General features: G+C 41.9%; 1 protein-coding gene across 1 annotated transcript; it reads right to left on the reverse strand.

Moving 5' to 3' along the window:
• Positions 1 to 2,690: 2,690 nt before the first annotated feature.
• LOC138627735 (venom phosphodiesterase 1) lies at positions 2,691 to 27,753 on the reverse strand. The gene is made up of 25 exons (XM_069710282.1): positions 27,651 to 27,753; positions 26,343 to 26,444; positions 23,857 to 23,991; positions 23,625 to 23,750; positions 23,147 to 23,207; positions 22,162 to 22,259; positions 21,656 to 21,735; positions 20,071 to 20,190; positions 19,229 to 19,338; positions 14,705 to 14,770; positions 14,507 to 14,579; positions 11,782 to 11,890; positions 10,761 to 10,883; positions 10,077 to 10,108; positions 9,723 to 9,850; positions 9,240 to 9,309; positions 9,047 to 9,134; positions 8,414 to 8,586; positions 6,009 to 6,054; positions 5,733 to 5,887; positions 4,791 to 4,926; positions 4,536 to 4,613; positions 4,295 to 4,427; positions 3,668 to 3,824; positions 2,691 to 2,976 (listed from the first exon to the last, which is right to left on the reverse strand). Exons 1-25 carry the CDS (start codon positions 27,751 to 27,753, stop codon positions 2,803 to 2,805), a joined length of 2,676 nt encoding a protein of 891 aa, XP_069566383.1. The 3' UTR covers positions 2,691 to 2,802.
• Positions 27,754 to 27,930: the final 177 nt, after the last annotated feature.

Raw genomic sequence — 27,930 nt, forward strand, 5'->3', positions numbered from 1 at the left:
GAAACTTCTCTAACCGGTTTCCCCTTTGGCCCTTCTATTCCCGTCCTCCTCCAGAGAAAAACACATGCATCCCGAGCAGAAGTCTTTTATTGAACAGCAAACACGGCCTTTACCGGTATCGTGCCCGCTAACTGGTCCATGCAGCCCATCTAATGGGATTGTAAAGGTGGCAGGAGTCCCATTACCACCAATGGATTTATTGTAGCTGCATCCATTCAAGATTTCACAGTCACTTCTTTTTCTATTCATATCGATTCAATTCACAATATGCTTAATTAGATGAACAATTTACGAGAAAACACTTGTTCATCCCTTCCGTGTTTTCTTGCCTGCATTTAATTATTTTCTATTGATTTCCTTATTTCAGTTGTTCCGGAGTTATTCATATCCCAATCATATTCATTTTCTCAATTTATTAATGATATTATTAATTCATGAATTTCTCTGTCATTCTTACTTATTTCCACCTTTTTATTTCTTTCATTTTTGCACATTTTCTTTCCCCTAATTAATGTCAAATTCTTCTCTATGTATTATTTTCTGTTTATTTTCTCATTTCAATTAATTAACAATTAATGTTTTATTTGACCAATTTTTTTTATTTTCCTTATTTATTGATTTCAGTTTTTTATTATTTTTGAATTTATTTGACAATTTCATTTGATAAGAAGACAATTAGATATAATCATAAAAAAAGAAATAAATACAACGCAAGTAAAAACAACAAAAAAGTGACACATGAGGAAGTGATGGTTCTTTTTTTTGTCTCTTTTAGGCTTCCAAAGATAAAAATCCAAAACTCACAGAATATAACCGTATTTACTACATTTATTCATTCATTCATTTGTACCGTATCAAATTCTCTTTTGTATCTTCTAATGTTTGAGATATTGAATATGACGTTTTGTAGTTTTTGGGGAATTTACCAGGAAAAACATTGCTTGTTTGGCGTGCCAATGGTTATTTCTGCTTTGGTGATTGCACCGCATCACGTCAGAGTATTCAGGCTGCGAAAGGCCCGGTGAAGCCATTACACAGCGAAACGAAACAAATCCAATACGAGCAAATACGTTTATTCATCGAAGCTGAATGGTCCTCCTTTGTTTGGAGGTGATGTCAGCGACTGTTTATTGAGTCTCAGGAGACATTTTCAGGTTAAACACCACTTTGATTTTTTTTTTTTCCCATTGAACTCAAAGCCTTTCAGGATATTTACCCTGAATGGACATCATTCCTTTTATTGAACGACAATGGAGATTGAGTTACTCTGTGAACTCTTGTCCTCTTTGAAATCAGTCAAAGAAGACCACGTAGCCTCGGAGCTCAAAAACACTCTTTGATGAACTTTAAATAACAACTGTTCAATTTTTTCTTTTTAAAATCCAAACAAAGTGTTTTGTTAGCTGGTTTTAGGACGTGGAATCTGTCGGTCCATGACGGTTTCAGACTGAAATATCTCAGAAACTACTTTATGTACTGGTCTGAAAGTTTGTACCGATGTGCATGGTTTCCTTGAGGATTAATCCAAAGGACGTTTGGGATTCTTCAAGTTTTTATTTATCCTCAGAGTTTTTATTTATCCTCAGTTTTTTATCCTCAAAGATTTTATTTACCCACACGCCCCCCAAAAACAGGTCTTCTTGAATCTTCTTTTCTAATGAATGAGGGATTATTTTCAGATGGACCTCCAGAAAACTAAGAAGAAGGAGTGACTTTAGCTAACAACACCGAGAGAACTGATGGACACATTTTATTCACTTTGGATTTGATGAGAGAAGTTGAATGGGAGTCTATGGAGCCGGAGGCTTTTTGGAGCCCACCTCTAGTGGCACTCGCTGGTATTGCAGCTTAAAGACGCAGCTCATTTTTCAGACCCGGAAGCTACGAACACTTTTATATTACAGTCTGTGGACTTAACAGACACTAAATTTGAAAACTAAATCTTTGAGATTATTACTTTAAAAGATGAACAGAAGTTTAGACATTTTTTGCTTCAAGTATGGACAAAATTGAAGGTCTTTACTCACATTTCTTCTGTTTCTTGTCCTTCTTGGACTTGTTTTATGTTTTCAGAAGGAAGTGGATGTTTCTGAGCTTTCGCACTACAAAATAAAGACATCAACCGGTAAAAGGTGGCTTTTTTTTTAGCAGTATGTAAGTTTTCCCTCTGAATGTCTGCCGTTAAAAAAACTCCTTTTGTTTCTCGTTTTGCAAAACGATGAAACCTTCAGCGGCCAGTTTACCAAAAATAACTGAAACATATAATCTGACTCACCACAAGTGTTAACTCAGCCGTGCAGAGAGTTCAGTATCGACGTCCTAAAATAGAGACATTCCACCTCTGAAATCTTCTCTGGCCCCAAAAACACGATGGAGGTCAATGGAATTGAATTTTATGGGATCAACAAAATAGATTCAGCAGCAATATTTCTTCAGTTTAGTGCAACATACAGGCAAAACATATATTCAGTAGTTCAATTTTATAGTCAATATTTTCTCAAACTTAAAAAAGATACAAGTGCGTTTTAATAATAAAATCCGAAAAATGTCCAGAAAAACACATGACAATAATATTCATTCATGTTGAAATCAATCTGATCCCATCTGGGTTTTACATGAAATAACTCTATTAAATATTGATATATATATATATATATATATATATATATTTTAAAAAAAATCAGGATACAATTTAAATATAATATGATCAAATTACATAAAAATTAAAAAGTAAAAAAATAAAGTAATTTTGGTGATAATAGATCTCCAGTGTGTCTCTGTGTGCGTGTTTATGATTGTTTTTCATTGTTTCCTGTGAATGGCGGCTGTGGGGCGGGTCTTCACCCTCAGCAGCTCTGGGATTGGTCGGTCGCTGTCCTGGTAGAAGTCCAGTCCGGTGATCCACTCCACATCCCTGACCCGGGCCTGGTGGAACCACATGTGATCCTCCACCCAACGAGACACGTCCTCCGAACTCTATCGACACCGAACACAAACACACAAACGGAATATCTAGAATTTACTCACGACTTTGTAAACGGAAGCAAGTGACCATATTTGGACAAGCTGGGGGGGAGGAGCTAGCTGGTGGATCTAACTGATCTGATTGGAAAAGCTGATTCACTCTGGCAGCCGGACAGAACCAGTAAAAAAGCAACAACACTTCAATGTACTACAGATGCCATATATTCTATGACTGATTAAATTACCACGTCAAAAAAAAAAAAAAAAAAAAAAATATATCCATAAATAAACCACCTGATAGTTCGGTATTCATCAGATTAAATTTTGTATCAAATGGAGACAGAAGGCAGGAGGACTTTTGTCTGACGTAACGTGCGACCTTTAAAGCACTGCAGGACGTCTGTTGTTTGAGATGTGTCGACTCAGCGCTTTTCTGGTCTCGGTCTTTGTTACCACTGCAAAGGCTTCGCTTCCTCCTGTGTTTCTGGTGTACTATCGCCAGGGCGACCCCGTCTGTTTTTGTTCCTGAGCGGTCAGCCACACAGGGAGGCAGTTTCACTCAACGTCATACAAAGGTTTTTTTTTGTTTCGGTCTATCTGACTCAGGCCCAGCTGTGTAGGGCGGGGTGCAACGGGGAAAGCGAGAGAGGGACCACCCACGGAGTCAGCCCCCCCCCCCCCCCCCCCCCCGTTGACATCTCACCTCGCAGCTCTCGGAGTTGTTGGCCGAGTGCGGCAGCAGGAAGGACGCCGTCTGCAGCTCGCTGCCGCAGCCGCCCGGCGGCTGGGTCAAGTCCCTGCAGCTCGTCAGCACCACGAAGAAATGAGTCGGCACGGAGATGTTGGTGCCGGGCACCGACCTGGAGTCACACACACACACACACACACACACACACACACACACACACACACACACACACACACACACACACACACACACACACACACACACACACACACACACACACACACACAGTATTAAAAGAAGAGTCTGGTTCTGAGTTAGTTGAATGGGGGTCTCTGGAGCCGGAGGCTGCCATCACATGCTGATGTTTCCTCCAGAGCTCTTTCCATAAAATCTGATTCAACTGACAAAACTCTGACATAAATGGAAAAGGAAACAGAAGGGTGTGTTACTCCCTTTTGTTTTGTTTTTTGTATCCTTCTGAGTTTAATACAACTTTCTGATAGAAATAAAAGATGAATGAAAAATAACTCCTTTGGCCTTTTAAAAAAACGCAGTGCATAAAACAAAAAACGTCACGATGGTACGGAGATCGAGGCTCGTTGACGTCGTTATAAATCCTCACGGGGAAAAACCCGAACTCACTGCTGGATCTGCTCCGGGGAGTCGTAGCGGCCGTCGTGGTCGCTGTCGAAGACGGGCCCCGTCACCACGTTGATGCCGTTGTACGCGGCGGCGTATTTCTTCAGCACAGCGTTGTGGAAGAAGTCCCAGATCTCTGAAGGGGAGGGGGGAGGGAAGGGGGACGCAACAGGAAAAATTTTGAACAAAAGAAAGAAGAGGATTTAACACAATTCCCGTCGCCGCGGCGACAGCCCCAACTCACTCTTGAACTCGGGGTACATCGGCACCACGTTGCTCATCAGGAGGGCGTCGTACTGCTGCTCCGCCGTCGCATTCAGATCTGCAGGAACACAACAAACTGACTTTCAGAGGCGAACTGTGTGTGTGTGTGTGTGCGTGTGTGTGTGTGTGTGTGTGTGTGTGTGTGTGTGTGTGTGTGTGTGTGTGTGTGTGTGTGTGTGTGTGTGTGTGCGTGTGTGTGTGTGTGTGTGTGTGTGTGTGTGTCAGCCGTACGTACTGGGTGGATAGTTGAAGGCCGGGATCAGCGTCCCGGCGGCGGCGTACTCGTCGCACGTGGGACTGCGGTACGGCGGGAGGCGCACATCCGCCCGCAAACAGTTCGGCGTTACCGGTGGCAACGGGTCCGAGTTGTTCTACCGGAGGTAAAAACGTTGGAACATCAGTTGGCCTTTAAATAAAATCACCTCTATCACAAAAAAACATCTGTCTACAGTCAGATACTTCGACCGTACGATCTCTTTGATTGGATAACATTTATTTTTGTATTTTGTATGATTAATTTTGCTCGCTTCTGTTTTGTTTTTGTTTTGTTTTAATAGTTTTTGTTTGGTTTATTTCTACTTTCTCCTGTCAGACTGTATTGTTGTTTCCAGTAATATTCTACTTTGGTGGTTTCTTTTAGTGTGAGTGTGGATTTTGTATTCTCTGCTTTGTCATTTAGTTTTATTGTTTGTTTTGCATTTATTTTGTTTGGAAATTTGTTTTAAATTCTTTTGAATAGATTTGTTAATTTTGTTTTGTTTTGCCTTTATGTAAATAGTGTCCTATATATGTATACTTTTATTTTGATAATGTTTCCTATTTTTCGCAATAAAAATGTAAGAAAAAAACAACAAGCTTGCACTAATAAAAACAGACGACTCGGCGCTTCTGACTTGGCGGAACAATAAAAAAGTGGAAAATCTGCAGACGGTTTCCGAGGAGACAGCAAGATGCTTACAAAACAATGGGAAAAAAACCTAAATGCAGATTTATACCGAATGAAAAAAACAACAACAACAACCATGAAATGAATCATTAATACATGAAATCATTACATTCACTGGACTCGCAATGTGCAGCACTTCCAAGATAAACTTCGCCAGCTGATTTAAAAAAAAAAAAAAACTTCCCGCTGACGATTAAGATTCGATTGTGATCGAACCGCTGAAACGCTCACGGGCTTGTCGACGGTGAAGGAGCTCCAGAGGGGCATCAGAGCTCCGTGGCTGTAGGCGCTGACGAAGCCCTCGTGGTGGAGGACGCAGTAACTCTGGTCCGGCTGCAGCAGGCGAGGACGGCCGAACGGCGTGTGTTGCTGCTCGGCGGCGGACACTGAAAAAGAAGGAAAGTCGGGATGCAGCAAAAAAAAACCAAAAAACAACAAACTCGGATAACACGCGAGACGTGATGTAGAAAAACCAAAATAAACAAACGCCCGTCGGATCCTTCTCACCTTCCTCTGCTGTCAGATTCAGACGGCTGTTGGTGGCGTTTACGTCCTGAAGAAAGAGAAAAGATTCCAGGTTGTTTTATCTGTTTTTGTGAACTCTGGCAGCTTCAATATCTTCACAAAAATGTATTTACATTTATCGCACCTGCTGTTGTGTAGAAATATGTAAATAAACGCAACAGCTGAGTCCTGTCTGACAGCTTCAAGTAACTTCCAGCAAACATCCTGACAACATCAAGTATTTAAATTATGCAACTGATTCTCTTACTGCCCATCGTCTTCTTTTTAATACGGAGACTCTGGAGACGGTTTTCAAATGTCCCAAAAAGAACATCAACTTAGTGTCGCCGGAGGGACGTCACAGAGAAATAGAGATGTTGTTTTTTTTTATAGTATTGCAGTTTAAGACACTTCGCATCGGAACCGGGGGGGAAATCATCGGCTCGTGGAAAGAGCACTTTGAGGAACTCCTCAACCCGACCGGAGTCATCGCCTGACTGCAGAAAAGCAAACGCACATTAAATTAGGAAATTAATTTACAGATGATTCGATCGCTTTAATGATTCATGGAGGCAATTTATTCATGAGGTTTTCAGACAAACCGAGTTAACCTCTAAAGGGGGGGAGCTTCCCGGACTCATTAATCCAACCTGAGCCCGGGAAGCGGCGTCCGCAGTGAGGTCAGCTTGAATATTTTTGGTTCTCGTGTATGTCTGCTAAAGTTTATGATTACATCTGCTGGTTTATGACGTCCAGACTGCTGAAGCTTGGATGGTTTTTGGTAGCCGGACTTGTTTGTGATTGGATTCTTGTTTTCACTCAACAAGGTCGACTCATCTCCCTAAATGGAGTTTTCCTCTTTCCCCACTTCCACTTCCTACCTCACTGTCTCTTGAGTTTCATGCTGTGACAGTTTCTCATCCGGTCCAATTAAACATTGTTGTCCTCTACCGTCCTCCAGGTCCTTTGGGAGATTTCTTGGATGAATTAGACGTCCTCCTGTCAAACTTCCCAGAAAATGGTCCTCCACTTGTCCTTCTGGGTGACTTTAACATCCAGACAGAGAAGTCATCTGACCTTGTGCTCTTCCTGTCTTCCTTTGCTGTGTCCCTCAGTCCGTCCTCTCCTCCTCACAAAGGTTGGAACCACCTGGACTATATTTCACCACAAACTGCTCCTCATCTGACCTCACTGTAACTCCACTTCATGTCTCCGACCACTTCTTTATCTGTTTTATCTGCCCTCCCTTCAACTAACTCTTTCTCCCTCATGCATCCTAACTCAGCCACAGACACTCTCCTTTCTACTCTGTCTTCCTCTCTTGATTGTCTCTGTCCTCCTCCTCCTCTCTGTCCTCCTCCTCTCTCCTCTCCTCTTTCTCTGCCTCTATCTCTGCAGCCAAAAGCTCTTTCTAGCAAACCAGAATTACGTCCTCATTTTCTAACCCCAAAAACCTCTTCTCCATCTTCTCCATCTCCTCCAACCTCCTCTCCCCCTCCTCTTCCCCTCCTCTCCCCCCTCCTCCCTCCTCCCTTCTACCAAGCCACTTTGTCAACTACTTTACTAAAAAGATAGATGACATACGCTCCTCATTTTATAATCCATCTTCTGTAACTACATGTCCATCATCTTCATCTTCATCCCCTTCGCTTTCCTCTTTCACCCCCCCTCATCAAGTTGTTACCTTGGTAACCTCCACCCCCCCAACCACCCCCTCCCCATCCCATTTCATATTCTCCAGTCTATTGCTTTTCTTTTTCTCTCCATCTCATCACCACTTCTCTGTCAACGGTCTGTTTCTTGAACTCTCTTCAGGAGAGAGTGAACCCTCTCCTGAAGAAACCCCCCCTGCACAACATCAGGAGAATACGTCCTCTTCTCACTCAGAAGGAGGTGCAGGTTCTGGTCCTGGTTCTGATTCAGGTTCTGGTTCAGGTTCTGGTCCTGGTTCTGATTCAGGTTCTGGTCCAGGTTCTGGTCATCTCACGTCTGGACTACTGTAACTCCCTCCTGGCAGGTCTGCCTGTTAGTACCATCCGACCTCTGCAGCTCATCCAGAATGCCGCAGCTTGACTGATCTTTAACCTCCTAAATACACTCACACTACTCCACTCTTCCTCTTCCTCTTCCTCCTCCTCATCCTCCTCCTCCCCCTCCTCCTCCTTTACCTTGAACAGTAGAACTTTAGTATCTTAAAATAGAACTTACTGATAGAACTTTGTAGTTTGGCTTTCTGGAAGAAATTGTATTTTCTTGATTCCTGTTGTTCTGGTTTGAACCCTCATGGTTGAAATGAACTGATTGTAAGTCGCTTTGGATAAAAGAGTCAGATAAATGAAAGGTAATGTAATAACGGACCGTGGGGCCGGTATCCAAGGTAACAGGAGACGCCCCCGGCGCCGACTCACCAGGGTGGGGCAGGAGCAGCCCAGACCGTCAGCGGGTTCCAGGCCGACCGGGCGGCACCGGGCCGGTCCGCTCTGCTCGGCCGGCGCCGTCGGCCGGTGGTGCGGCCGCCGCAGCAGGTGGTTCATGCTGCCGTGAGTCCCGTTGTTCTGGACCGGAGAGATCTGCAGCACGTCTGCAGGAAACCACACAGCTGAGGAAGCGCTCGCCAACCACAGCTTTCACATCACTAACCGCAGGTTTTTACACGACTGATGAACGTCAGGTCATTTTATTCTTATTCCTTCCTTCCTTCCTTCCTTCCTTCCTTCCTTCTTCCTTCTTTTCTTTCTTTCCTTCTTTTCTTTCTTTCCTTCCTTCCTTCCCATCTGTCTGTCTTTAGCGCTCGAAAGTTTGTGAACTCTGAAGAATTTCCTATTTTTCTGCATAAATACCTAAAACATCATCAAATTCTCACAAAAGTCATGAAAGTAAATGAAGAGAGAAAAAAAAAAGGTGATATTTGCTCCTTTATTTACTGAATTTGATTTGAATGATATAATATTAACGGAGTCGGGCCTGTCCAAGCTACGACACACCGAATCGTGCATCGTAGCTGTAAAGTGGAGAACGGATTTCACCGAACGTGGACTCACCGCACATGAGGTTGTACAGCTCGACGTTGGAGAAGGGCTCGACCTCCGCTTGGGGATGAAACTTGGGGCCGTAACTGACGAACATGGCCTGCAGAAAGAAAAAAACAAAAAAACATACGCGTTTTATTTTGACGCATTCACGGCGGCATGCTGACGGAGAACAGAGAGCGCGAACCGTGACGCGCTCACACACATGCATGCTCTCCACGTCGTTGTCGTAGCCGTGAGCTCCACCTGAGCAGAATGACAGAGATCCTGGGTATCTGTGGACACACACACACACACACACACACACACACACACACACACACACACACACACACACACACACACACACACACACACACACACACACACACACACACACACACACACACAGCACAAAATTACTTCAATGGGAATGCCAGGCTGCAGCTTGAAGTGATGATCTCGTGAATCATGGTGATGTAAACCAGTTTTACCGTTTTTTCCCCAGTCTTTCTGGTTCTCATGATCATTAGTCACGAATCTAAACTCCTCACAGAGCTTTTTAATGTTTCAGTCATTAAGGTGGGAGTTATGTCAGATTTCACCAAATGGGTCACATTTAATAAAACAAAAAAAACACATTATACTGCATGTTACAGATTCCCGGCGTTGTTTAACCATCTATAAAGCCACAGGAAGTGATGAATACCTCTCAAAAAGCCACTTCGGTTCCACCAGGACATTGACGTCTTCGATGCGGCGACTGTTGGCGAAGTGGAGGCGCTTTGGGAGGTTAGCCTTCAGGTACGGCTTGGTCTTTTGGTCGGGCTTCTTACACTGAAATCACCAAAAAAACACACACACACACACACACACACACACACACACACACACACACACACACACACACATATATATATATATATATATATATATATATATACACACACACACACCCTTTTTCTTATAGTTTTTTTTGTGTTATAGGCAACGTTTTTACACAAAGTCAGTGTTGCATGGAAAGCTCTTATTTCAGGTGCTGGTGAGAAGGTGTAATATTTACAGTCATGTTAGCGACGAGTCCAGATGAGTCCACTGTTGAAAGAGGAAAAAAACATTAAAAAAAAACCAACAACAGTTATCTGAGTTGTTATTCCACCAAACCGGTCCCGTCACTCATATTTAAACTTGAGATTTACCACGTTAACCACGTCAGCACAAAAACAGGATTTAAAAATAAATGCTTTTATTATGTTTGAAAAAAGATTTAAAGATTTATTAATTTTTTTATAGTGCAATACAAGTAGTTAAGAATAAGACGGAGTTTAAAAAAATGACGTCGTAACAATCGTAACAAAAGACACAAGTACTTTTTAACAACTTTTTAAAATCAATCCTTGCTTTTTCTGAAGGTTCTTGTGGAGCTCTAAAATCTCAGCGTGACGATTTTAAACCCACACACTTCAGTATCAGAGAGAAAACAGAGCTGGCTTAAATATGTGTCAACGCTTTCCATGCAGGTGGTAGTGTTTACTATGTGGACTGTTTGTGTCATATCTGAAATTTTTCCCTCAGTTATCAGTCACAGTCATCTTCCACTGTGTTGCAGGAGAATCTGTGCTGCTTTGTTGGACCAGTGGAAAACCTTTTAGAAGATAATCAGCAGGGTTATTTGTGTTTTTCCATGTTTTTTGATGAGTAGATAAAACAGCGTGTGTTGTAACGGTTTGTGTGTTGATCTACTCACAGATTGCGTCTCCGTTCTTGGCTCGGATGCGACCGAACGGCCCCTCGGTGACCACGTAGCCGTTGGTGACGCCCACCAGCTCCTGCAGCGCCTCCTTCCTGTCGCAGCTCGTCTCCTCCATACCTGCATTCAAATTGCTCTTTTATTATGCTACGTGACACCGCTGACATTATCTTTTCTTCTGAGGGATCTACGAGAGCCGATCAAAAAGTGAATATGAACTGACCACAGCATGAACATTTTTGGGGTCACCGTGAATTTGTCCCCCCGAAGGATCGGACCGTCAACACCGAGTTCCACTGGGACCTTCTGAGGGTTGTTAGCGTTGTTAGCTGTTTGTTAACTTGAGTTTAGCTGGGTTTTTTTTTTTTTTTTTTTTTTAGCAGAATTAGCAGACTGTTTGTTAGCCGTTTGCTTAGGTGTTTTTAGCTAAATCAGCTGGTTGTTAGCATTGTTTGTTTGTTCATTTGAGTTTAGCTGCTTTTTTTTGTGCAAAATCAGCTGGTCGTTACCTTTAATTTAGCTGTCCAAGCAGCCTCTGAACTTTCTAACAGCCTCCTGTAAAAAGAACAAACTGGTTTTGCATGTTGTATTCATCACCTGAAATTCTCAGGTATTTTTACGGCTCCGTTGTAGATTTATTTTCCAGGATGCCGGCGGTGAAATTAACTATATTTGTGGAGACTTGAATTTTGCTTCAGAGTGAATCAACGTCTTGTTTTTTTGCACTCGTGAGAACGGACCGATAAACAAACATGTTTTAGCGGGAAGACGGACGGAAACGGGTCGTTTTCAAAACCATCATTTGCTCAGAATATATAAAAGAAAACTGTGAGACCGGCATACTTTTGGGTTTAAATTCATCAGAATTTATCATACGAGTCATTGTAGAACATCTTATTGAGTTGAAGTCGAAAACGCTGTCGGCCTCAATATTAAGGGAAGTTTTCTCACTGTTGGGAATTAGTTTTTAATTCGAGGAAAATGTTTCGCCGTGTTTTGCCGTGTGTTTGTGCGTCACCATGATCGGCCACGATGATGATGTTGAGGCAGCGGTGCAGGTCGATCTGCTTGAGGCCGTTCATGAGCTGACCAATGATCTTGTCCACACCCTGGATGGCGGTAATGAGCTGGTGAAGAAACGAGGGAAACAAACACAAATTCAGCAGTTGGCCAAAAATCAGCAGAGAGAAAGCACACCAGATTTTGAAGGTCAAACTCTGTAAATGGTCAACAGAGACCCTCGAAATGCTTCGGGAAGTCTACGGCCATTAAGCAATGACAAGAGGGGGCGGAGCTTCACTGTCCAAACACTGAAGAAGAAGGCGCCCCTCTTATTATTGGCCCCACCCCCCTGATTAGTTTCACATGTCAAACATTTTTTACTGGAAGTGCACGGATAACATCGTGCCTTCGTCTCATGTTTGATTAACTGTCTACGCACTGTTCTGCTCTTCAGGAACACACCACCGATAACAAGATGTTTCAACAGCAGGAGGAATCTGTCGGCACACGCGGACGTGACCTTTTAAGTCTGTTTTTAAAGGTCGTTCTGAACAGGATGCTGCAAGTTCACCCACTGCTTTCCTTCCAGAACTCCATCAGGCGTTATTCTTTTTGACATTTACGTTGACATCTTTGTTCTGGGAGCGTCAGGTATTTCAGCAACAGGCTGGGTCACCTCGCCCTCGGCCTTGTTTTCTTCCTCACTCGTAAAAATTAAAGTCAGTGGGAAACCCCAACTCCTCTTTAACATGTCTGCAGTCGCCCACTAAAGCGTACTGTGCAGTGATTCTCTGCAGCGCTCGTCCATGACTCGTTCCTTCTCACGTGAAATATATTATCATAATCATAGCGGTATCGAGGAATCACAGTTTTAGTCTCGGGCCAACTGTGCTCACTTTAAATGTCACCATGTGTCAGTGTTTAACTGAATGTGAAATCAGCAATACGGTTGACAAGCACGTAAAGTTTGGTTACGTTGGGTCGGGTCGAAACTTGCCCCTCAAACCTGGTTGTCTTTCATTTCCTTGTTCCTTGTTTCCTCGCTTCTTTTCCAGGCAAGCGTGTCACGAAATTGAGTTGTATTGTTGCAATAGTTTGATGGATGTTTTTCAAGGACTGTCATGGTATGCTGATTCATATTTTATTTTAAGGATCACATGCCCTTTATGGAATGATACGGTTCCACTTTTCATGTAACGTGGTGTCGAAACTCGAGATAAAAACAAACCAGCTCGATGACAACTGCCCTCCGCTGCATGCTTGTAGCTGCACCCGACGGGTTCATGTCAGAACTCTCCCAGAAATAAAACAACATTTACCGCCTCAGCGTTTTATGGCTGTTATGAAGCTTCCAGTTCAGATTTTGTCTGTCGCAATCTTTGCTAGTTTGGAGCTGTTTGGAGCAGGAAGTGACGAATTTCACGAGAGATGTTGAATGGGAGTCTATGGAGGCTTTTTGGAGCCGACCTATAGTGGCACTTGGTGGTATTGCAGCTTTAAGGCACTTCTGCATCGGCCTCATTTTTCAGTCCCGGAAGCTACGAACACTTTTATATACAGTCTCATATAGTATTTGAAGAAATGTAATAATATGTATCAAATGTATTTTTAGGGACAAATAAAACCATATTTTTGTTTGTTAAACTTTGTTGTTGTTGCTCTGCTGTATGTCTGCTGTCATATTGAGTAAATACATTGAAAGAAAAAAAAATCTGAGTCAAACTCTTCGCATGGTTGCGTGTTTGTCCAATAAACCATATTCTGGTACAACACAGAGTTGTTGCCGATGATGCAGACGATGCTTTAAATCTAGATGTTGCTGCGGAGAAGCTACAGATTGTAAAAGGTTGACGCTTCACACACACGTTCACCTTAAAAACCGCGCTGACTGTATAGAGCTCCTGCACTGTTGGGCTGGACACCCAAGAGTCACTGAGTCATGAGAATGGGGAAAACATGAGGTCACTGTGACCTTTGACCCCCAAAATCAAATCAGTTCATCCTCGAGTCCATGTGAACGTTTGTGCCAAATTTGAAGACATTCCCTCTCCTCACTGTCGGTTTGAATATCCTGTGGAAATCCAAGGGTTACCATTTGCACATTTAATAGCAGCTGCAGCTGTATGCTCGTTTTGAAGCGTTCCTCAGCTTGACCATGACTCAGCCGTCAACCCATGCTTCTTGGTTTACATCATCCCAGAGTGTGTTTATGGTACTTTGATTGTAGGAGAAGGAGGAATTAGCTAATGGACCGACAGCCAAACTTTACTAAACTTGAAAAATGACCAAGCTGGTTTTTATTTGGTCATCAGCACCAACAACATCCCAAAAAGTCTCAAAAAGGCAAAACATGTTTCAATGACCTTTTCTGTGCGTTGAAACCTGCAACTTTTATGAGCAAACTAAGCCTATGAATGGACTTCAAACGTACCTCATTAGACAAGAAGCCTTTGTGGCAATTGGGTGGCAATAAAATGGTTCTGCAATTACAGTGTGATGAGAGCTGAGGTGAGCACTTAGATATGAGTTAAGATAATAAACCACAGATGGAGTACAAAGGCAATAAAGAGGGCAAACAATATCAGCTGTTTTTAGATTGATAGATGAGTCAAAGGATCAACGAAAAGCAGAGAAGAAGCGTGTTTTAATCACTGATGAACTGATTTCTTTGCTTCGTTTTCGCGGATAAAACATTTTGAGACTCAACTGTACAGTTTTTAATTGGTATAAAAGCGGCTTACCCCTCCACTGACAGGCCCGAAGCTGTGTCCAGATTTATCTGGCTCCTCCAGGTACAACGTGTAGAAATCTGGTCTGCGGGTAAAAAAAACAACAACAAAAAAACCCCTCAAATTTTAGCACTTAAGGCAAAATTAAGAAAATAAACATTAGCTGATTAAGAAAATCCTGATCCTAACATGATGAGCACTTTGACCAACCTTTGATCATCAGGCAGCTGCAGCCACTTCAGCACGGTGAATACTCGTTCTTCAAAAGGCACTTTTCTAAAACAAACAAGCACAGATTGCAATGTTAAAATACCATTATAGCCTAAATTAATCAGAAGCTTGAGAATTTGTTGCTGTATTTTGTAGCGGCAGTATGCGCTAAAAAAAACAAAAAAACGTGGACTTCTGTTCCAATGAGAATATTGTGATTAACAACTACAGTACTTTGGGAAATGACTACTGCGATGCGGCAGATATCGTGTAAATTTATCACTGGAGTGGTGAACCGTAAACTTCATCATCACCCTCAGTGATGGCATCTACCATCAGTATTTTCCCAAAGGAGAGTCAGTACAACAGCGCATCCAAAAAACATGCGTCAGATACATCAGCAGGAAAATGAATGTGTCATAATAAGAACCGTTGTGAGTCTATCAAAAGATTTATTCATTTTATTTCTCTACGTTCAAAAACCTTCATATAAACCTCTCTGAACCACATTGTTGGCCATAAACACAGTAGTAACTGAGTTCTTTTTTTTTTTTTTTTAATTATTATTACATTCTATATTTGTTTTGACAGATTTATGTCTAAAGTATGAGTTTTGGTCTTTTCATGGTTATTTGTGTATCCTCACCCCATCAAAATCCATTAACATACATCTAAAAAAAAACGTAATTCGATTCATTTTTCTTTTCCTGTCTGGGTTTTTTCACACCAGTTTAAACAAAAAGATTTTCTTATTCTAAACAAATTCTTGCTGGCATCTCTCTTAGGAAGAAGGCAAAGAGACTCTCCAGACGGATGATGTCATTTGTTATCAGTCTCATTTGGATAAATAAACTAAGACAGGAGTCGCAGAGTTCAGATGCAACATAAATAGCTGATCTGAATCAGAGGGATAACAAATATACCGTAACTGGCAAATATTTCTGGGAACATTGTCAAAAGTAGCATCACTCAAATTAAGGAAGTGGGCTGATAAAAGTTTAAGAACATCTAAAAAAAAAAAAAAAAAAAAAAAACGTCTCCAAAACGAGCATTAAAAAAAACACTCTTTATTTTTCCTAGCAGAATAAACTCACTTTGTTACTTGGTAATCTGATATGGCTTCTTTGTTGCATCGATCGCACTTGATAAGACGATATGACGGGCCTTATCAAGCATTATCGGGCCCGGATCAATACGTCACATGTTTACTGATATCGCTTCACAGACTTGCGATATGTCGTTCAGCTCAAAGATCAAACCAAAGTTTAAAAAGTTACCAGAGGGGAAAACCACTCAGCTTCTGCACAATAATTAACGCAAATTCAAGCAAACTCTGCAATATTTGTGGGAGCTTGGAATTTGTTTTTTTTTAACCTTCACAACTAAGTGCCTAACCTCAACCCCAATTAACCCTCAAATTGCACTTTAAAGTTGTGAGAACCAGCCTGAATGTCCTCATAAATATGGGTTTTAACCAAAATCAGTCCACACAACGATAACAATGCATGCCCAGAATCACACCAAGGACGCTTTAACAGTTGGGAGTCTCTTGACTAAAAAGCTGAAACTCCCACGACCTCTAATGAACAGAAAAACAGGCTGCAAGCCAGAAAGAACCACAAACATTGACTAACCAGACAAATTATCCCTCAGCTTACAGTGGGTACGGAAAGTATTCAGACCCTTTAAATGTTTCACTCTTTGTTTCATTGCAGCCATTTGCTAAAATCAAAAAAGTTCATTTTATTTCTCATTAATGTACACTCAGCACCCCATCTTGACAGAAAAAAACAGAAATGTAGAAATTTGTGCAAATTTATTAAAAAAGAAAAACTGAAATATCACATGATCATAAGTATTCAGACCCTTTGCTCAGTATTGAGTAGAAGCACCCTTTTGAGCTCGTACAGCCATGAGTCTTCTTGGGAATGATGCAACAAGCTTTTCACACCTGGATTTGGGGATCCTCTGCCATTCTTCCTTGCAGATCTTCTCCAGTTCCGTCAGGTTGGATGGTGAACGTTGGTGGACAGCCATTTTCAGGTCTCTCCAGAGATGCTCCATTGGGTTTAGGTCAGGGCTCTGGCTGGGCCAGTCAAGAATGGTCACAGAGTTGTTCCGAAGCCACTCCTTTGTTATTTTAGCTGTGTGCTTCGGGTCATTGTCTTGTTGGAAGGTGAACCTTCGGCCCAGTCTGAGGTCCAGAGCACTCTGGAAGAGGTTTTCTTCCAGGATATCTCTGTACTTGGCCGCATTCATCTTTCCTTCAATTGCAACCAGTCGTCCTGTCCCTGCAGCTGAAAAACACCCCCATAGCATGATGCTGCCACCACCATGTTTCACTGTTGGGATTGTATTGGGCAGGTGATGAGCAGTGCCTGGTTTTCTCCACACATACCGCTTAGAATTAACGCCAAAAAGTTCAATCATGGTCTCATCAGACCAGAGAATCTTATTTCTCATAGTCTGGGAGTCCTTCATGTGTATTTTGGCAAACTCTATGCGGGCTTTCATATGTCTTGCACTGAGGAGAGGCTTCCGTCGGGCCACTCTGCCATAAAGCCCCGACTGGTGGAGGGCTGCAGTGATAGTTGACTTTGTGGAACTTTCTCCCATCTCCCTACTGCATCTCTGGAGCTCAGCCACAGTGATCTTTGGGTTCTTCTTTACCTCTCTCACCAAGGCTCTTCTCCCACGATTGCTCAGTTTGGCTGGACGGCCAGGTCTAGGAAGAGTTCTGGTCGTCCCAAACTTCTTCCATTTAAGGATTATGGAGGCCACTGTGCTCTTAGGAACCTTGAGTGCTGCAGAAATTATGTTGTAACCTTGGCCAGATCTGTGCCTTGCCACAATTCTGTCTCTGAGCTCCTTGGACAGTTCCTTCAACCTCATGATTCTCATTTGCTCTGACATGCACTGTGAGCTGTAAGGTCTTATATAGACAGGTGTGTGCCTTTCCTAATCAAGTCCAATCAGTTTAATTAAACACAGCTGGACTCCAATGAAGGAGTAGAACCATCTCAAGGAGGATCAGAAGAAATGGACAGCATGTGAGTTAAATATGAGTGTCACAGCAAAGGGTCTGAATACTTATGACCATGTGATATTTCAGTTTTTCTTTTTTAATAAATTTGCACAAATTTCTACATTTCTGTTTTTTTCTGTCAAGATGGGGTGCTGAGTGTACATTAATGAGAAATAAAATGAACTTTTTTGATTTTAGCAAATGGCTGCAATGAAACAAAGAGTGAAAAATTTAAAGGGGTCTGAATACTTTCCGTACCCACTGTACATACAATAACACTTAACTCAAAAATGCTTGTCCTTCCCTTCAAAGCAAACACTTGCTCATTCATGAGAAAACCATGACTTATAGGCAGCAAAGGCAGACAAAGGAATAAAAAAGATTCAACTAACCATGCACCAAATTAAAAACCTACATTCTACTGCGGTACGAACGGGAAAAGAAACGCCAGGACCAGCCCCCAAATTTGTTTGGGAAGGATAATGGATGATGGCGATGCTAAGAAGAATTTAATAAGGAAATAAAGAGAACAAAACATAAACAAAAGTGAAAGCGATTATGATTCTGTGCACCTTTAGAAACACACTAACCCTCGTGCAAAAAAAACCCCAAAAAACATACAATGTTGAAATACTTTTTTCAAATGGGGAATGATATGAAGCCGGCATGCTTCTTACTGTTGCCGTGGCAATGAATGTCTCTCTCTCCCATATCTGATAGATTTACAGTAGTTTCACAAACTTTACATTTTACCCATCTTTAGATTCATAATTTTGTACCCAAAAGCTCTTGAAAGTTATATTTTCCTGCACGTTTTTTCCTTCCCGAAGCAGCTACGAGAAAGATGCACGTTTACCGAAGTGTTTGCCACTCAACAACAACAACAAAAGACTACATGGAAAATGTTATATTTTGATAATTGGCAAATAAAATGTAAAACATGCAAACAAAATTTCCTGACATTCCACAATTCAGCCCCCCCCCCCAAAAAAAGAGTTTTTAAGGTTCCCTGACATGTGGAAACCCTGTAAACTTATGACACCAACTTATGGCATCTTATTGCTTTTTTTATCATGTCACTAATTATTGTGATTTTTTTTTGGGGGGGTGAATCTTGACATCTGACTTGAAGGAGAGCTGAAAACAAGGACTCAGCTGCTCAGTGGGTGGCAGCAGTTTGCTGTTTTACTGAGTGTGTGTGTGTGTGTGTGTGGGGGGGGGGGACGTTAGTCAGCTAAAAACTACTGCGTTTTAGATGATTGAATATTCTATTTCCTGAACAGACTTCAACATGTTGCTTAAATCAGCACAAAAAGAACACGACAGAATTCATGCTGAAGCTAAAAATGATCTGAAAACAGCCGATTGGACAGATGACTCAAAGATGGATTGGATTGCGGTGTTGGTTTAGACCCGGTTATTTTGGTGACCAAGCTGGACGTTATGTCTCACACTCGGCAAAATTATTTATTCTTAATAACAGAAAAGGACCGTCCTACCCGTCGTACGCTTGGTAGATGTCGGGAAAGCTTCCGTTGATTTTGACATCCGATCCGGGCCAGAAGAAGGTCCCGGACTTCAGACCCTGGTACCGGGCTGTGTGCCAAATCTCCAGAAACACACAGAGGATATATGGATATATATATATATATAGATATTTATTTATTATTAAGCTAAAGTTACACACTTTCAACACTTTCTCCACTAAATCAAATGAAATTACTCCTGATGTCCACTTTCCTCAGAAAACGCTGATATTATGTTGTTCTGTATCTGTTCGCTCCATTTAATAACTGAGGCTGTTTTCACTGTCAGCAAAAGTCCAACTTTTGTTGTATCCAGATGGATTTTTTTGAAAGTCTGAACAGCAAAAAACACAACAACACATGAAATAAGGTGACTACGTCGTTTTCAGACAAATAGCATGAGCCGAATCGACGCTACCGCTAGCAGAGCGCTAAAAGGAACGGTTCGATTTTCATGCTGTAGAGGACAACGACAACAGAAGGTGATAAAAAAAATGTCTGCTGCCACGTCCTTACCACGGCAACCCATGCAGATAGGGTGGGGGACGTCTGGATGCACCTAATCTGATCTGCTCACTTGTAAATAACGGTGTGACCTAAAAATGTGATTTAGGGAAACAAATCCGAGCTTTGGGATCTTTAAAGGTCAGTTCAGGCCAAAGATTTGCAGAAACATGATTTAAAACTTGTCTCAGATCTCTCGGTACTGAAACATCCTGAAAACAAAGACGGTGGGTTTTACTTTTCCAGTGACCTTCTAACAGTCAAATCTTTTTGTTCCGAACTGAGATGTTAAACTTCCTGACTGGACTCACCGGTTGCCCGAGGTACCACGCCGGGTTGTCCTTCTCGGGACCGGACAGACTGAAGGTGGCGTTGAACACCGGGTCGTACATGGTGTTGTCAATCAAGCCGTTTGACTCGGGATAGAGACCCTGACGGAGGGGAAATATTGGCGACGGTTATTTGAATCTGAAGCAGTTTCTCAACAAAAATCATTTGTAAAGTTTGACACGTTTTGAACAAAATATTTGATAGAAGGGTGGAGTGACCCATCCCAAGGAGTGAGGAATGGGACTCTTGATGCTACGCAGCTTCTCTTTTGTTTTCTCTTGTATATTATATAAAATAATCAAGTCGTTACCAAACATTCAAGCTGTTATTACTTTCAGCAGGAATTCGAACAAACTGTGACGCATGGTGGAGATAACTCAACAGAGTTTAGTTTGACCTAAAATAGCATGCGTGTGACGAGACCTGCAAAAAAACAATTAGCCCCGAAGTGTACGCTGCTTTTTTTCAAAGCTTGCACATGATCAGATATTATTTTAGCTGTTTGTTATTATTACAATCCTGTTTCCAAAAAACAAAAGTTGGGACGCTAGTGTAAAATGTAAATGAAAACAGAATGCAAGGATTTGCAAAAATTACATAATCCCATAATTTATTGCAGACAGACTAAAGACAACATATAAAATGTTGAAACTGAGAAATGTATTGTTTTATGTCAAATATATGCTCATTTTGAATTTGATGTCAGCAACAGGTCTCTATAAAGTTGTTCCAGGATCATGTTCACCACTGAGCTGCATCACCTCTTCTTTTAACAACACTCTGGAAACCTTTGGGAACTGAGGAGACCAGTTTCTGGAGCTTTGAAAGTGAAATGTGGTCCCATTCTTGCCTAATATAAGATTTCAGCTGCTCAACAGTTCAGGGTCTCCTTTGTTGTATTGTTCATGTCCTGATGCTCCAGATGTTTTCAATGATTGACAGGTCTGGACTGCAGGAGGCCAGTTTATCAGCGGACTCTTCTACTAGAGAGCCATGCTGTTGGAATACGTGCAGAATGTGGTTGGACGTTGTTCTGCTGAAATAAACAAGACCTTCCCTGAAAGAGACGTTGTCTGGATGGCAGCATATGTTGCTCCAAAACCTGAATATATCATTCAGCATTAATGCTTCCTTCCAGATGTTCAAGCTACCCATGCCATGTGCACTAATGCATCCCTGTACCATCACAGATGCTGGCTTTAGAACTGAGCTGATAACAAGCTGGATGGTCCCTCTCCTCTTTAACCTGGAGGATGCAGCGTCCATGATAGCCATAAATAATCTCATATTCAGAGATTTCTCCAGATTCTCTGAAGGTTTTAATGACATTATGAACCGCAGATGAAAATTATTATCACATTTTTGCACTCTTTTCCAACACAGTCTTTCACGGAGTAATAAACGTCTCCACCATCTTCGCTGATGAGAGATTCTACCTCTCTGAAATGATCTTTTTTATATCTAATCATGTTACTGATCTGTTGTCATGGCAGCCTAATTACATTGGTGTTCCTAACAAAGCACTGAGGGGAGTGCGTGAATGAACGGCCTGTGGCCTCTGCTTACCGTAACAATGGTGTAGTGATTGGGAAAAGTCTTGCTGGGAAACGCTGCCTGCATGTAAGGAGCTGACGTCCCGCACTTCTCTGTGACATGAATAACAGAGGACAAAAACAGGACGTGGCGCTGGAGACAGTTCGGTTCATTCACCTTACCCCCCCCCCCTCTTCCGACTGAGCTACAGTCAAAACACATACACACACACAGGCCTGTGTACACCCATTCTCTAGAAACATCATGAAATTAACCCGAGGACTGATTGACTGGAACATCAACATCAACGGTTGTGACATGCAATAACAAGGTTTCTGTTTTATCTTGTTTTTGTATTTTTAAAGTCAGCTGAACTTCCTGTCCATCTCTGAGATTGTACTTTCAGAGTTACTTTGTTATTTAAAAGCAGAAGCTGCCAAAGAAAGGATGGAGATATAAAAGGAAATGTATTGGCAGAAAGAACATAATGAGACGTGTTGCTTTCTTTGGCAACAGAATGTAACGCGGCCGCCACTAACTAAGTTTGTCCAGGACAGGGATCAGAGCGCTCCACGTCTGCAAATATTCAGCTCTCAGTCCATCCAAGGACACGAGCAGCAACGGCTCCTGCTTGAAGCTGTTGAGGAGAAAACAGAAATGACCAGATCAGGAGGGAGAGGACCAGATTAAATAGAGACATAAACATAAAGAGATGCTGCAGTCACTGGATAGAAACTGGAGGTTTCATGAGCTTCGACGCACACAGGAAGAACTCTGTGATTCAGATTGCACAAATTTAACACAAACGAATTTCACTTTTTCTTATTTCAGCCTCCTCATCGATGTTTATGACTGTCGTTCAGTCAATTATCTCACTTTTAATCTCAGACTGTTTATAAAAGTGTTCGTAGCTTCAGGTCTGTAAAATGGTTCTGATCCAGAAGTGTCTTCAGCTGCAATACCAGCGAGTGCCACTAGAGGTCGGCTCCAAAAAGCCTCCGGCTCCATAGACTCCCATTCAACTTCTCTCATCAAATCCAAAGTGAATAAAATGTGTCCATCAGTTCTCTCGGTGTTGTTAGCTAAAGTCACTCCTTCTTATTAGTTTTCTGGAGGTCCATCTGAAAATGATTCATCTGTTTTTGTGGGCGTGTCTTGTTTGATTGACAGGCCTGTGGTGCAGTCAGGTTACAGCTATCGGTGGGCGGGACGTAGTATCGTCAGGTTTCCAATCAGATCGGTCAGATCCACCGCTGGCTCCTCCCCCAGCTCATCCAAATATGGTCACTTCCTGCTACCAAACCGGTCTGAACCAGCGAAGATGGCAATGGACAAAACAACATAACCTGTCATTGTCACCAACCAACCAACGAACTAACTCACTAACCGTTTCTACCAGTGTCGTGAATACTTTTTTACAAGTCAGGGTTACATGTTCATGACAACACAACTGACTGAAGGACACTTGATGACAACAGTCCTTCATGTTCGTGGCAGCTGCCACATGTCTGCGGAGACTCTTACCCTGCTGGACATGAAGGAGCTGACAGGTCCTCGCATGCATCCTCCACCCACTCGGTCTCTCCTGCAGCAGAGTGGACAAACACAGTCAATGTGTTAAATCACTGCATCTCACCGAATAAAGAAACACCTGATGGTTGGAGAGCTGCACACATTTCAAACAGCTGATAATCTTTGTCAGTTTTGATTTAAAGCAGCCAATAAAGAATCTGTGTTTGATTTCTATCATCAATAATACAGCAGATCGAATGGGGCGATTTCCAGTAAAAGCTGCAATGAATCAGGGCTGAACACTGTATATACACCAGTGTTAAGCATCTGACTCAGCACCCTCAACCTGCTTCAATAAACATCTTTAAAAGTATAAACTAACCGCGGGAGGCCTTCAGACGCCGAGTGGACGTCAGGATGAACGAAATCTTACAGTTTGTTGACATTACACGAACATTAAAATGACCTATTGAGACGAGCTTCGACTCACCGCTGCAGACGTGTTTGTAGTCGCTGCAGCAGTCTCCGGCCTGCAGGCAGTCATCGCAGCAGTGACACTTGCTCTGCGCCAGCCGCTTCTCGCCGCAGCGCAGCTTCGTGCACCCCCACTGCTGAGCTGCAGGGGGCGACACCAGCGATGGAGGTCATTCATTTAAAAAAGGTGGACATTTTTCATTATAACCTGGGAGACGTAAAAAATAAAATAAAAAACAACGTCTCACTTGGTAGCGTGCAGATGTCGTGGTAGTCATAGCAACAGCTGCCGGCGGCACCGCAATTCTCGTCACACCTGCAGCCGGGGAGCTCGTGGTCGTACGGCTCGTAGCATCGGTTCCTGCACGACGTGTTGGGGACGACTGCAACGCAGAGACGACAGTTTTAATCACTCTGAGTGACGGATGTGTTTTTATCTGGGGAGTTAGTTGATGGCTGCAGATGGAAAATAACTCGAGATAAAAGATGCAACAGATTTCATTGATTCATCATAACCAACCAACCAAACAGCCACCCAACTAACCAACCAACTAATTTGGTAGTCAAACAGGAGAAAACACTGATTTATGAAAGTATTTTGCATTTATTTTATAAACATTCGCTGCGTCCAGTTTCTAATAAAAAAAACAACATAAAACGTAACAAAGTATTTTGAGCTTTTATTTGTCATTTCTAAAAATAAATTGAATATTTTTGGGGTCTTAACTGACGGGTCACATTTGAAGGTGTCACCTTGGGATGTGGTACATTTTTGTTTTTATTTTATAAAAACGTAATCGTTAAATTTAGGGTTCAGTCGAGAAGGTCATCGAGGAACGAGTGATTCAACTTCTGGGTTTCTTTAATCTCGGACTGGATTCGACTTATAAACTATGAATCCTCTCTGTTGTTGACTGAAAATCACTGTGACGAGTATTGTAAAAAAAAACAATGGATACGTCTTGTTTTCTGCTGTTATCTGTTAATGTCAACACACACTGACAAACGACCCAAAACCAAAAACTTCATGTCGTTTCTATCCTGTCTCTGGTAAAGGACATTATTCTTGTACGTTTTGGATGTCTTTACCAAAATAAGACTTCATTCTTATAATACTAATATACCTTATATAAAGACATGTCCAAAGTCCGGCCCGGGGACCCAATCGCGGCCCAAGGTCAGGTTTTATATGGCCCGCAGCTTTCCGTCTTTAAAATGTTTTATTTATGGCCCCGCCAGCACCGTCAAACTAAACTTTCTGAATGATCTTTGGTAAAAAGACAAGTTTCATATGTTTTGAACTTAAATGTCAACAGACAACATTTTTATTACCCGTAATAAGTCTCATTTAGAATTATGAAAAAATATTTGTTTTAGGTATTCCAGACAAGCTTGTTCTTTCTGTTATTTGACTCTCCGGATGAGAAAGAAAGGCAGAATTGTTTTTTATTTTTTTATTTGAGATTCGGTTACATTTTAATTTGAAGAAATGACAATTGTTGTGTCGTTGCAAATAAAACTGTTATAAAACAGCGCGTTTCTATGTAACGCTTATGGTTCAAAAAGTGTCGGGAGGGACCGTTGGCCCTCTAAAAAAATAGTTTGGACACCCCTGACCTGTAAGATATTTTTCCTCAGAACGTCATGACCACTGAACTTTGTTCTCTGCAGTGTTTTGTAATCTTGTTTTTTGCCATTTTTCTTTTTCTACCTTTAGGAAGTGAGATTCACAACTCGACCTTCCCTGAGAGAGCCGGTCACGTGACACACTCATGTCACATTTTTCCAGTCACATTCCCTTGCAACATCATACACCACATCCCAAAAAAACCTATAGAAATTCTCTGTGGTCAGCAAGAACATACGAAGACCTCCTGAAAAACGATGACTCAGCTCATCTCCGTAACCGCCAACTGTACAGACTCTTTTCAGCCTTCAGAGTCATCAGAGCAAAGTCTAGTTTCAGGAGTGTATAAGTGTGCAGATGGCATGTATGTGTGTGTGTGTGTGTGTGTGTGTGTGTGTGTGTGTGTGTGTGTGTGTGTGTGTGTGTGTGTGTGTGTGTGTGTGTGTGTGTGTGTGTGTGTGTGTGTGTGTGTGTGTGTGTGTGTGTGTGTGTGTGTGTGTGTGTGTGTGTGTGTGTGTGTGTGTGTGTGTGTGTGTGTGTGTGTGTGTGTGTGTGTGTGTGTGTGTGTGTGTGTGTGGTTATGTGTGTGTGTGTGTGTGTGTGTGTGTGTGTGTGTGTGTGGTTATGTGTGTATGTTGTGTGTGTGTGTGTGTGTGTGTGTGTGTGTGTGTGTGTGTGTGTGTGTGTGTGTGTGTGTGTGTGTGTGTGTGTGTGTGTGTGTATGTGTGTGTGTGTGTGTGTGTGTGTGTGTGTGTGTGTGTGTGTGTGTGTGTGTGTGTGTGTGTGTGTGTGTGTGTGTGTGTGTGTGTGTGTGTGTGTGTGTGTGTGTGTGTGTGTGTGTGTGTGTGTGTGTGTGTGTGTGTGTGTGTGTGTGTGTGTGTGTGTGTGTGTGTGTGTGTGTGTGTGTGTGTGTGTGTGTGTGTGTGTATGTGTGTGTGTGTGTGTATGTGTGTGTGTGTGTGTGTGTGTGTGTGTGTGTGTGTGTGTGTGTGTGTGTGTGTGTGTGTGTGTGTGTATGTGTGTGTGTGTGTGTGTGTGTGTGTGTGTTTGTGTGTGTGTGTGTGTGTGTGTGTGTGTGTGTGTGTGTGTGTGTGTGTGTGTGTGTACCTTTGTTCCGACATCTCTGCAAGTCCAGTCCGAGACCGAGACCGAGACCGAGGACCAGAACTACGATTGCCACGGCCAGGACACCTATCTGTCTCTTGCACACACGCGCGCACACACACACGCACACAAACACACACACACACACACACACACACACACACACACACACACACACACACACACACACACACACACACACACACACACACACACACACAGTATTATTCATGTGGTTGGCCAAATCATTTCGTCAAGACTGAGGACATCCACAACTCATCATGGGCTCGTAAAAGTCATCTTAATGCGAACTCAGTCTATAATCTTTAGTTTTCTGGCGAAACAAGTTCCGATTCATTTCTCAGTCCCAACAGGATTTTGCAGTTTTTTTTGTTGTTGTTCTGATCCAAAGATTTTTAATTTTGCAATTGACTTTCTCAAAAAATTGCCATGTAATTTGTTTTTCCATGTAAAATTTAATTTTTTTTAATTTGAAAGCTTTATTGTAAAGACCAAAGAGATATTTGTGTTTATGAAGCGAGTTTTGTTTGAAAAGACTTTACTTTTATGCCGTTCGTTAATCATTTCTTGCATTTACGACATTTATTTCTTTTTTTATGGAAAAATCGCATGAATTTAAAAGAAATTTAAACGCCCGCAAATATTACGTAGTTCGCGTGAATTTGCGCAAATTATTGCGATTGCAAGATTTCCGGGAGGGACGGATTACTGCCAACAAGAGAAATGAAAGCCGACTGTTTGTTTACATGTGGTTGGTTATGATCGAGACACTCGATAGCGAACATCTTCTGCTCGTTTGAAGCTTCAACTGTTATCTAGAATATTACTCGATGACATCACACTATATTCATAATGCAATATCAAACTACGTCTAGTATGATAGAGGGTTTTAATCCTATAGCTTTAAATAGCATGGCATAAATTATTCACAAATCCATTGGGGTTCCTTTTGAGATTAATATTATTTATATTAATCCGAGTAGATTAATTGAGATTAAATCAACTGTTTGCTTTGTCTTTAATAGGTTTTTTGGGGATATTATAAATTATAAAGATTTATTGCAATAAAATCTTTGAGGTTCGTCACTTTTTGCTTCAAATCTTAAAAACATCCAGCTGGTCTCAGCAAAAAAAAAAAAAAAAAAAACAACTCTGCACACCAAAGTACATTCAAATAAAGTCCTGGATTCAATGTGTAAAAAAAAAACCCCAAAAAAACCCAAAAAACTACAATGCCTTTTCGAAGGAGAATCGTGGCTCAAATAAAACATTAAAAAAAGCGTTACTCACGACGATCTTCCTCTTGTTTCTCTGAGACTCCTTCAACAAACCCATTGCTGCCGTGAATGTGGGAGTCGACAGCTCCTCTACCGCTGGTGTCAGATATCGCCATGGTGACCTCTGGACCAAGACATAACCACACATAAGTTGTTGTTTTTTTTGTCAGGATACAAATGATGTTTCTCTTTGACATCTCCCGAATCACCCAAAGCACCCGGGGGTGAAGAAAAAAAAAAAAAAGGGGAGGGGAAAACGCTGAGGCTAATGATTACCTGGAATCTACTGTCAA

The sequence above is a fragment of the Brachyistius frenatus genome, unplaced genomic scaffold (assembly GCF_029030835.1).
Source record: "Brachyistius frenatus isolate BFR_SWC_R1_liver_20210118 unplaced genomic scaffold, ASM2903083v1 Contig_91, whole genome shotgun sequence".
NCBI lineage: Eukaryota > Metazoa > Chordata > Actinopteri > Embiotocidae > Brachyistius > Brachyistius frenatus.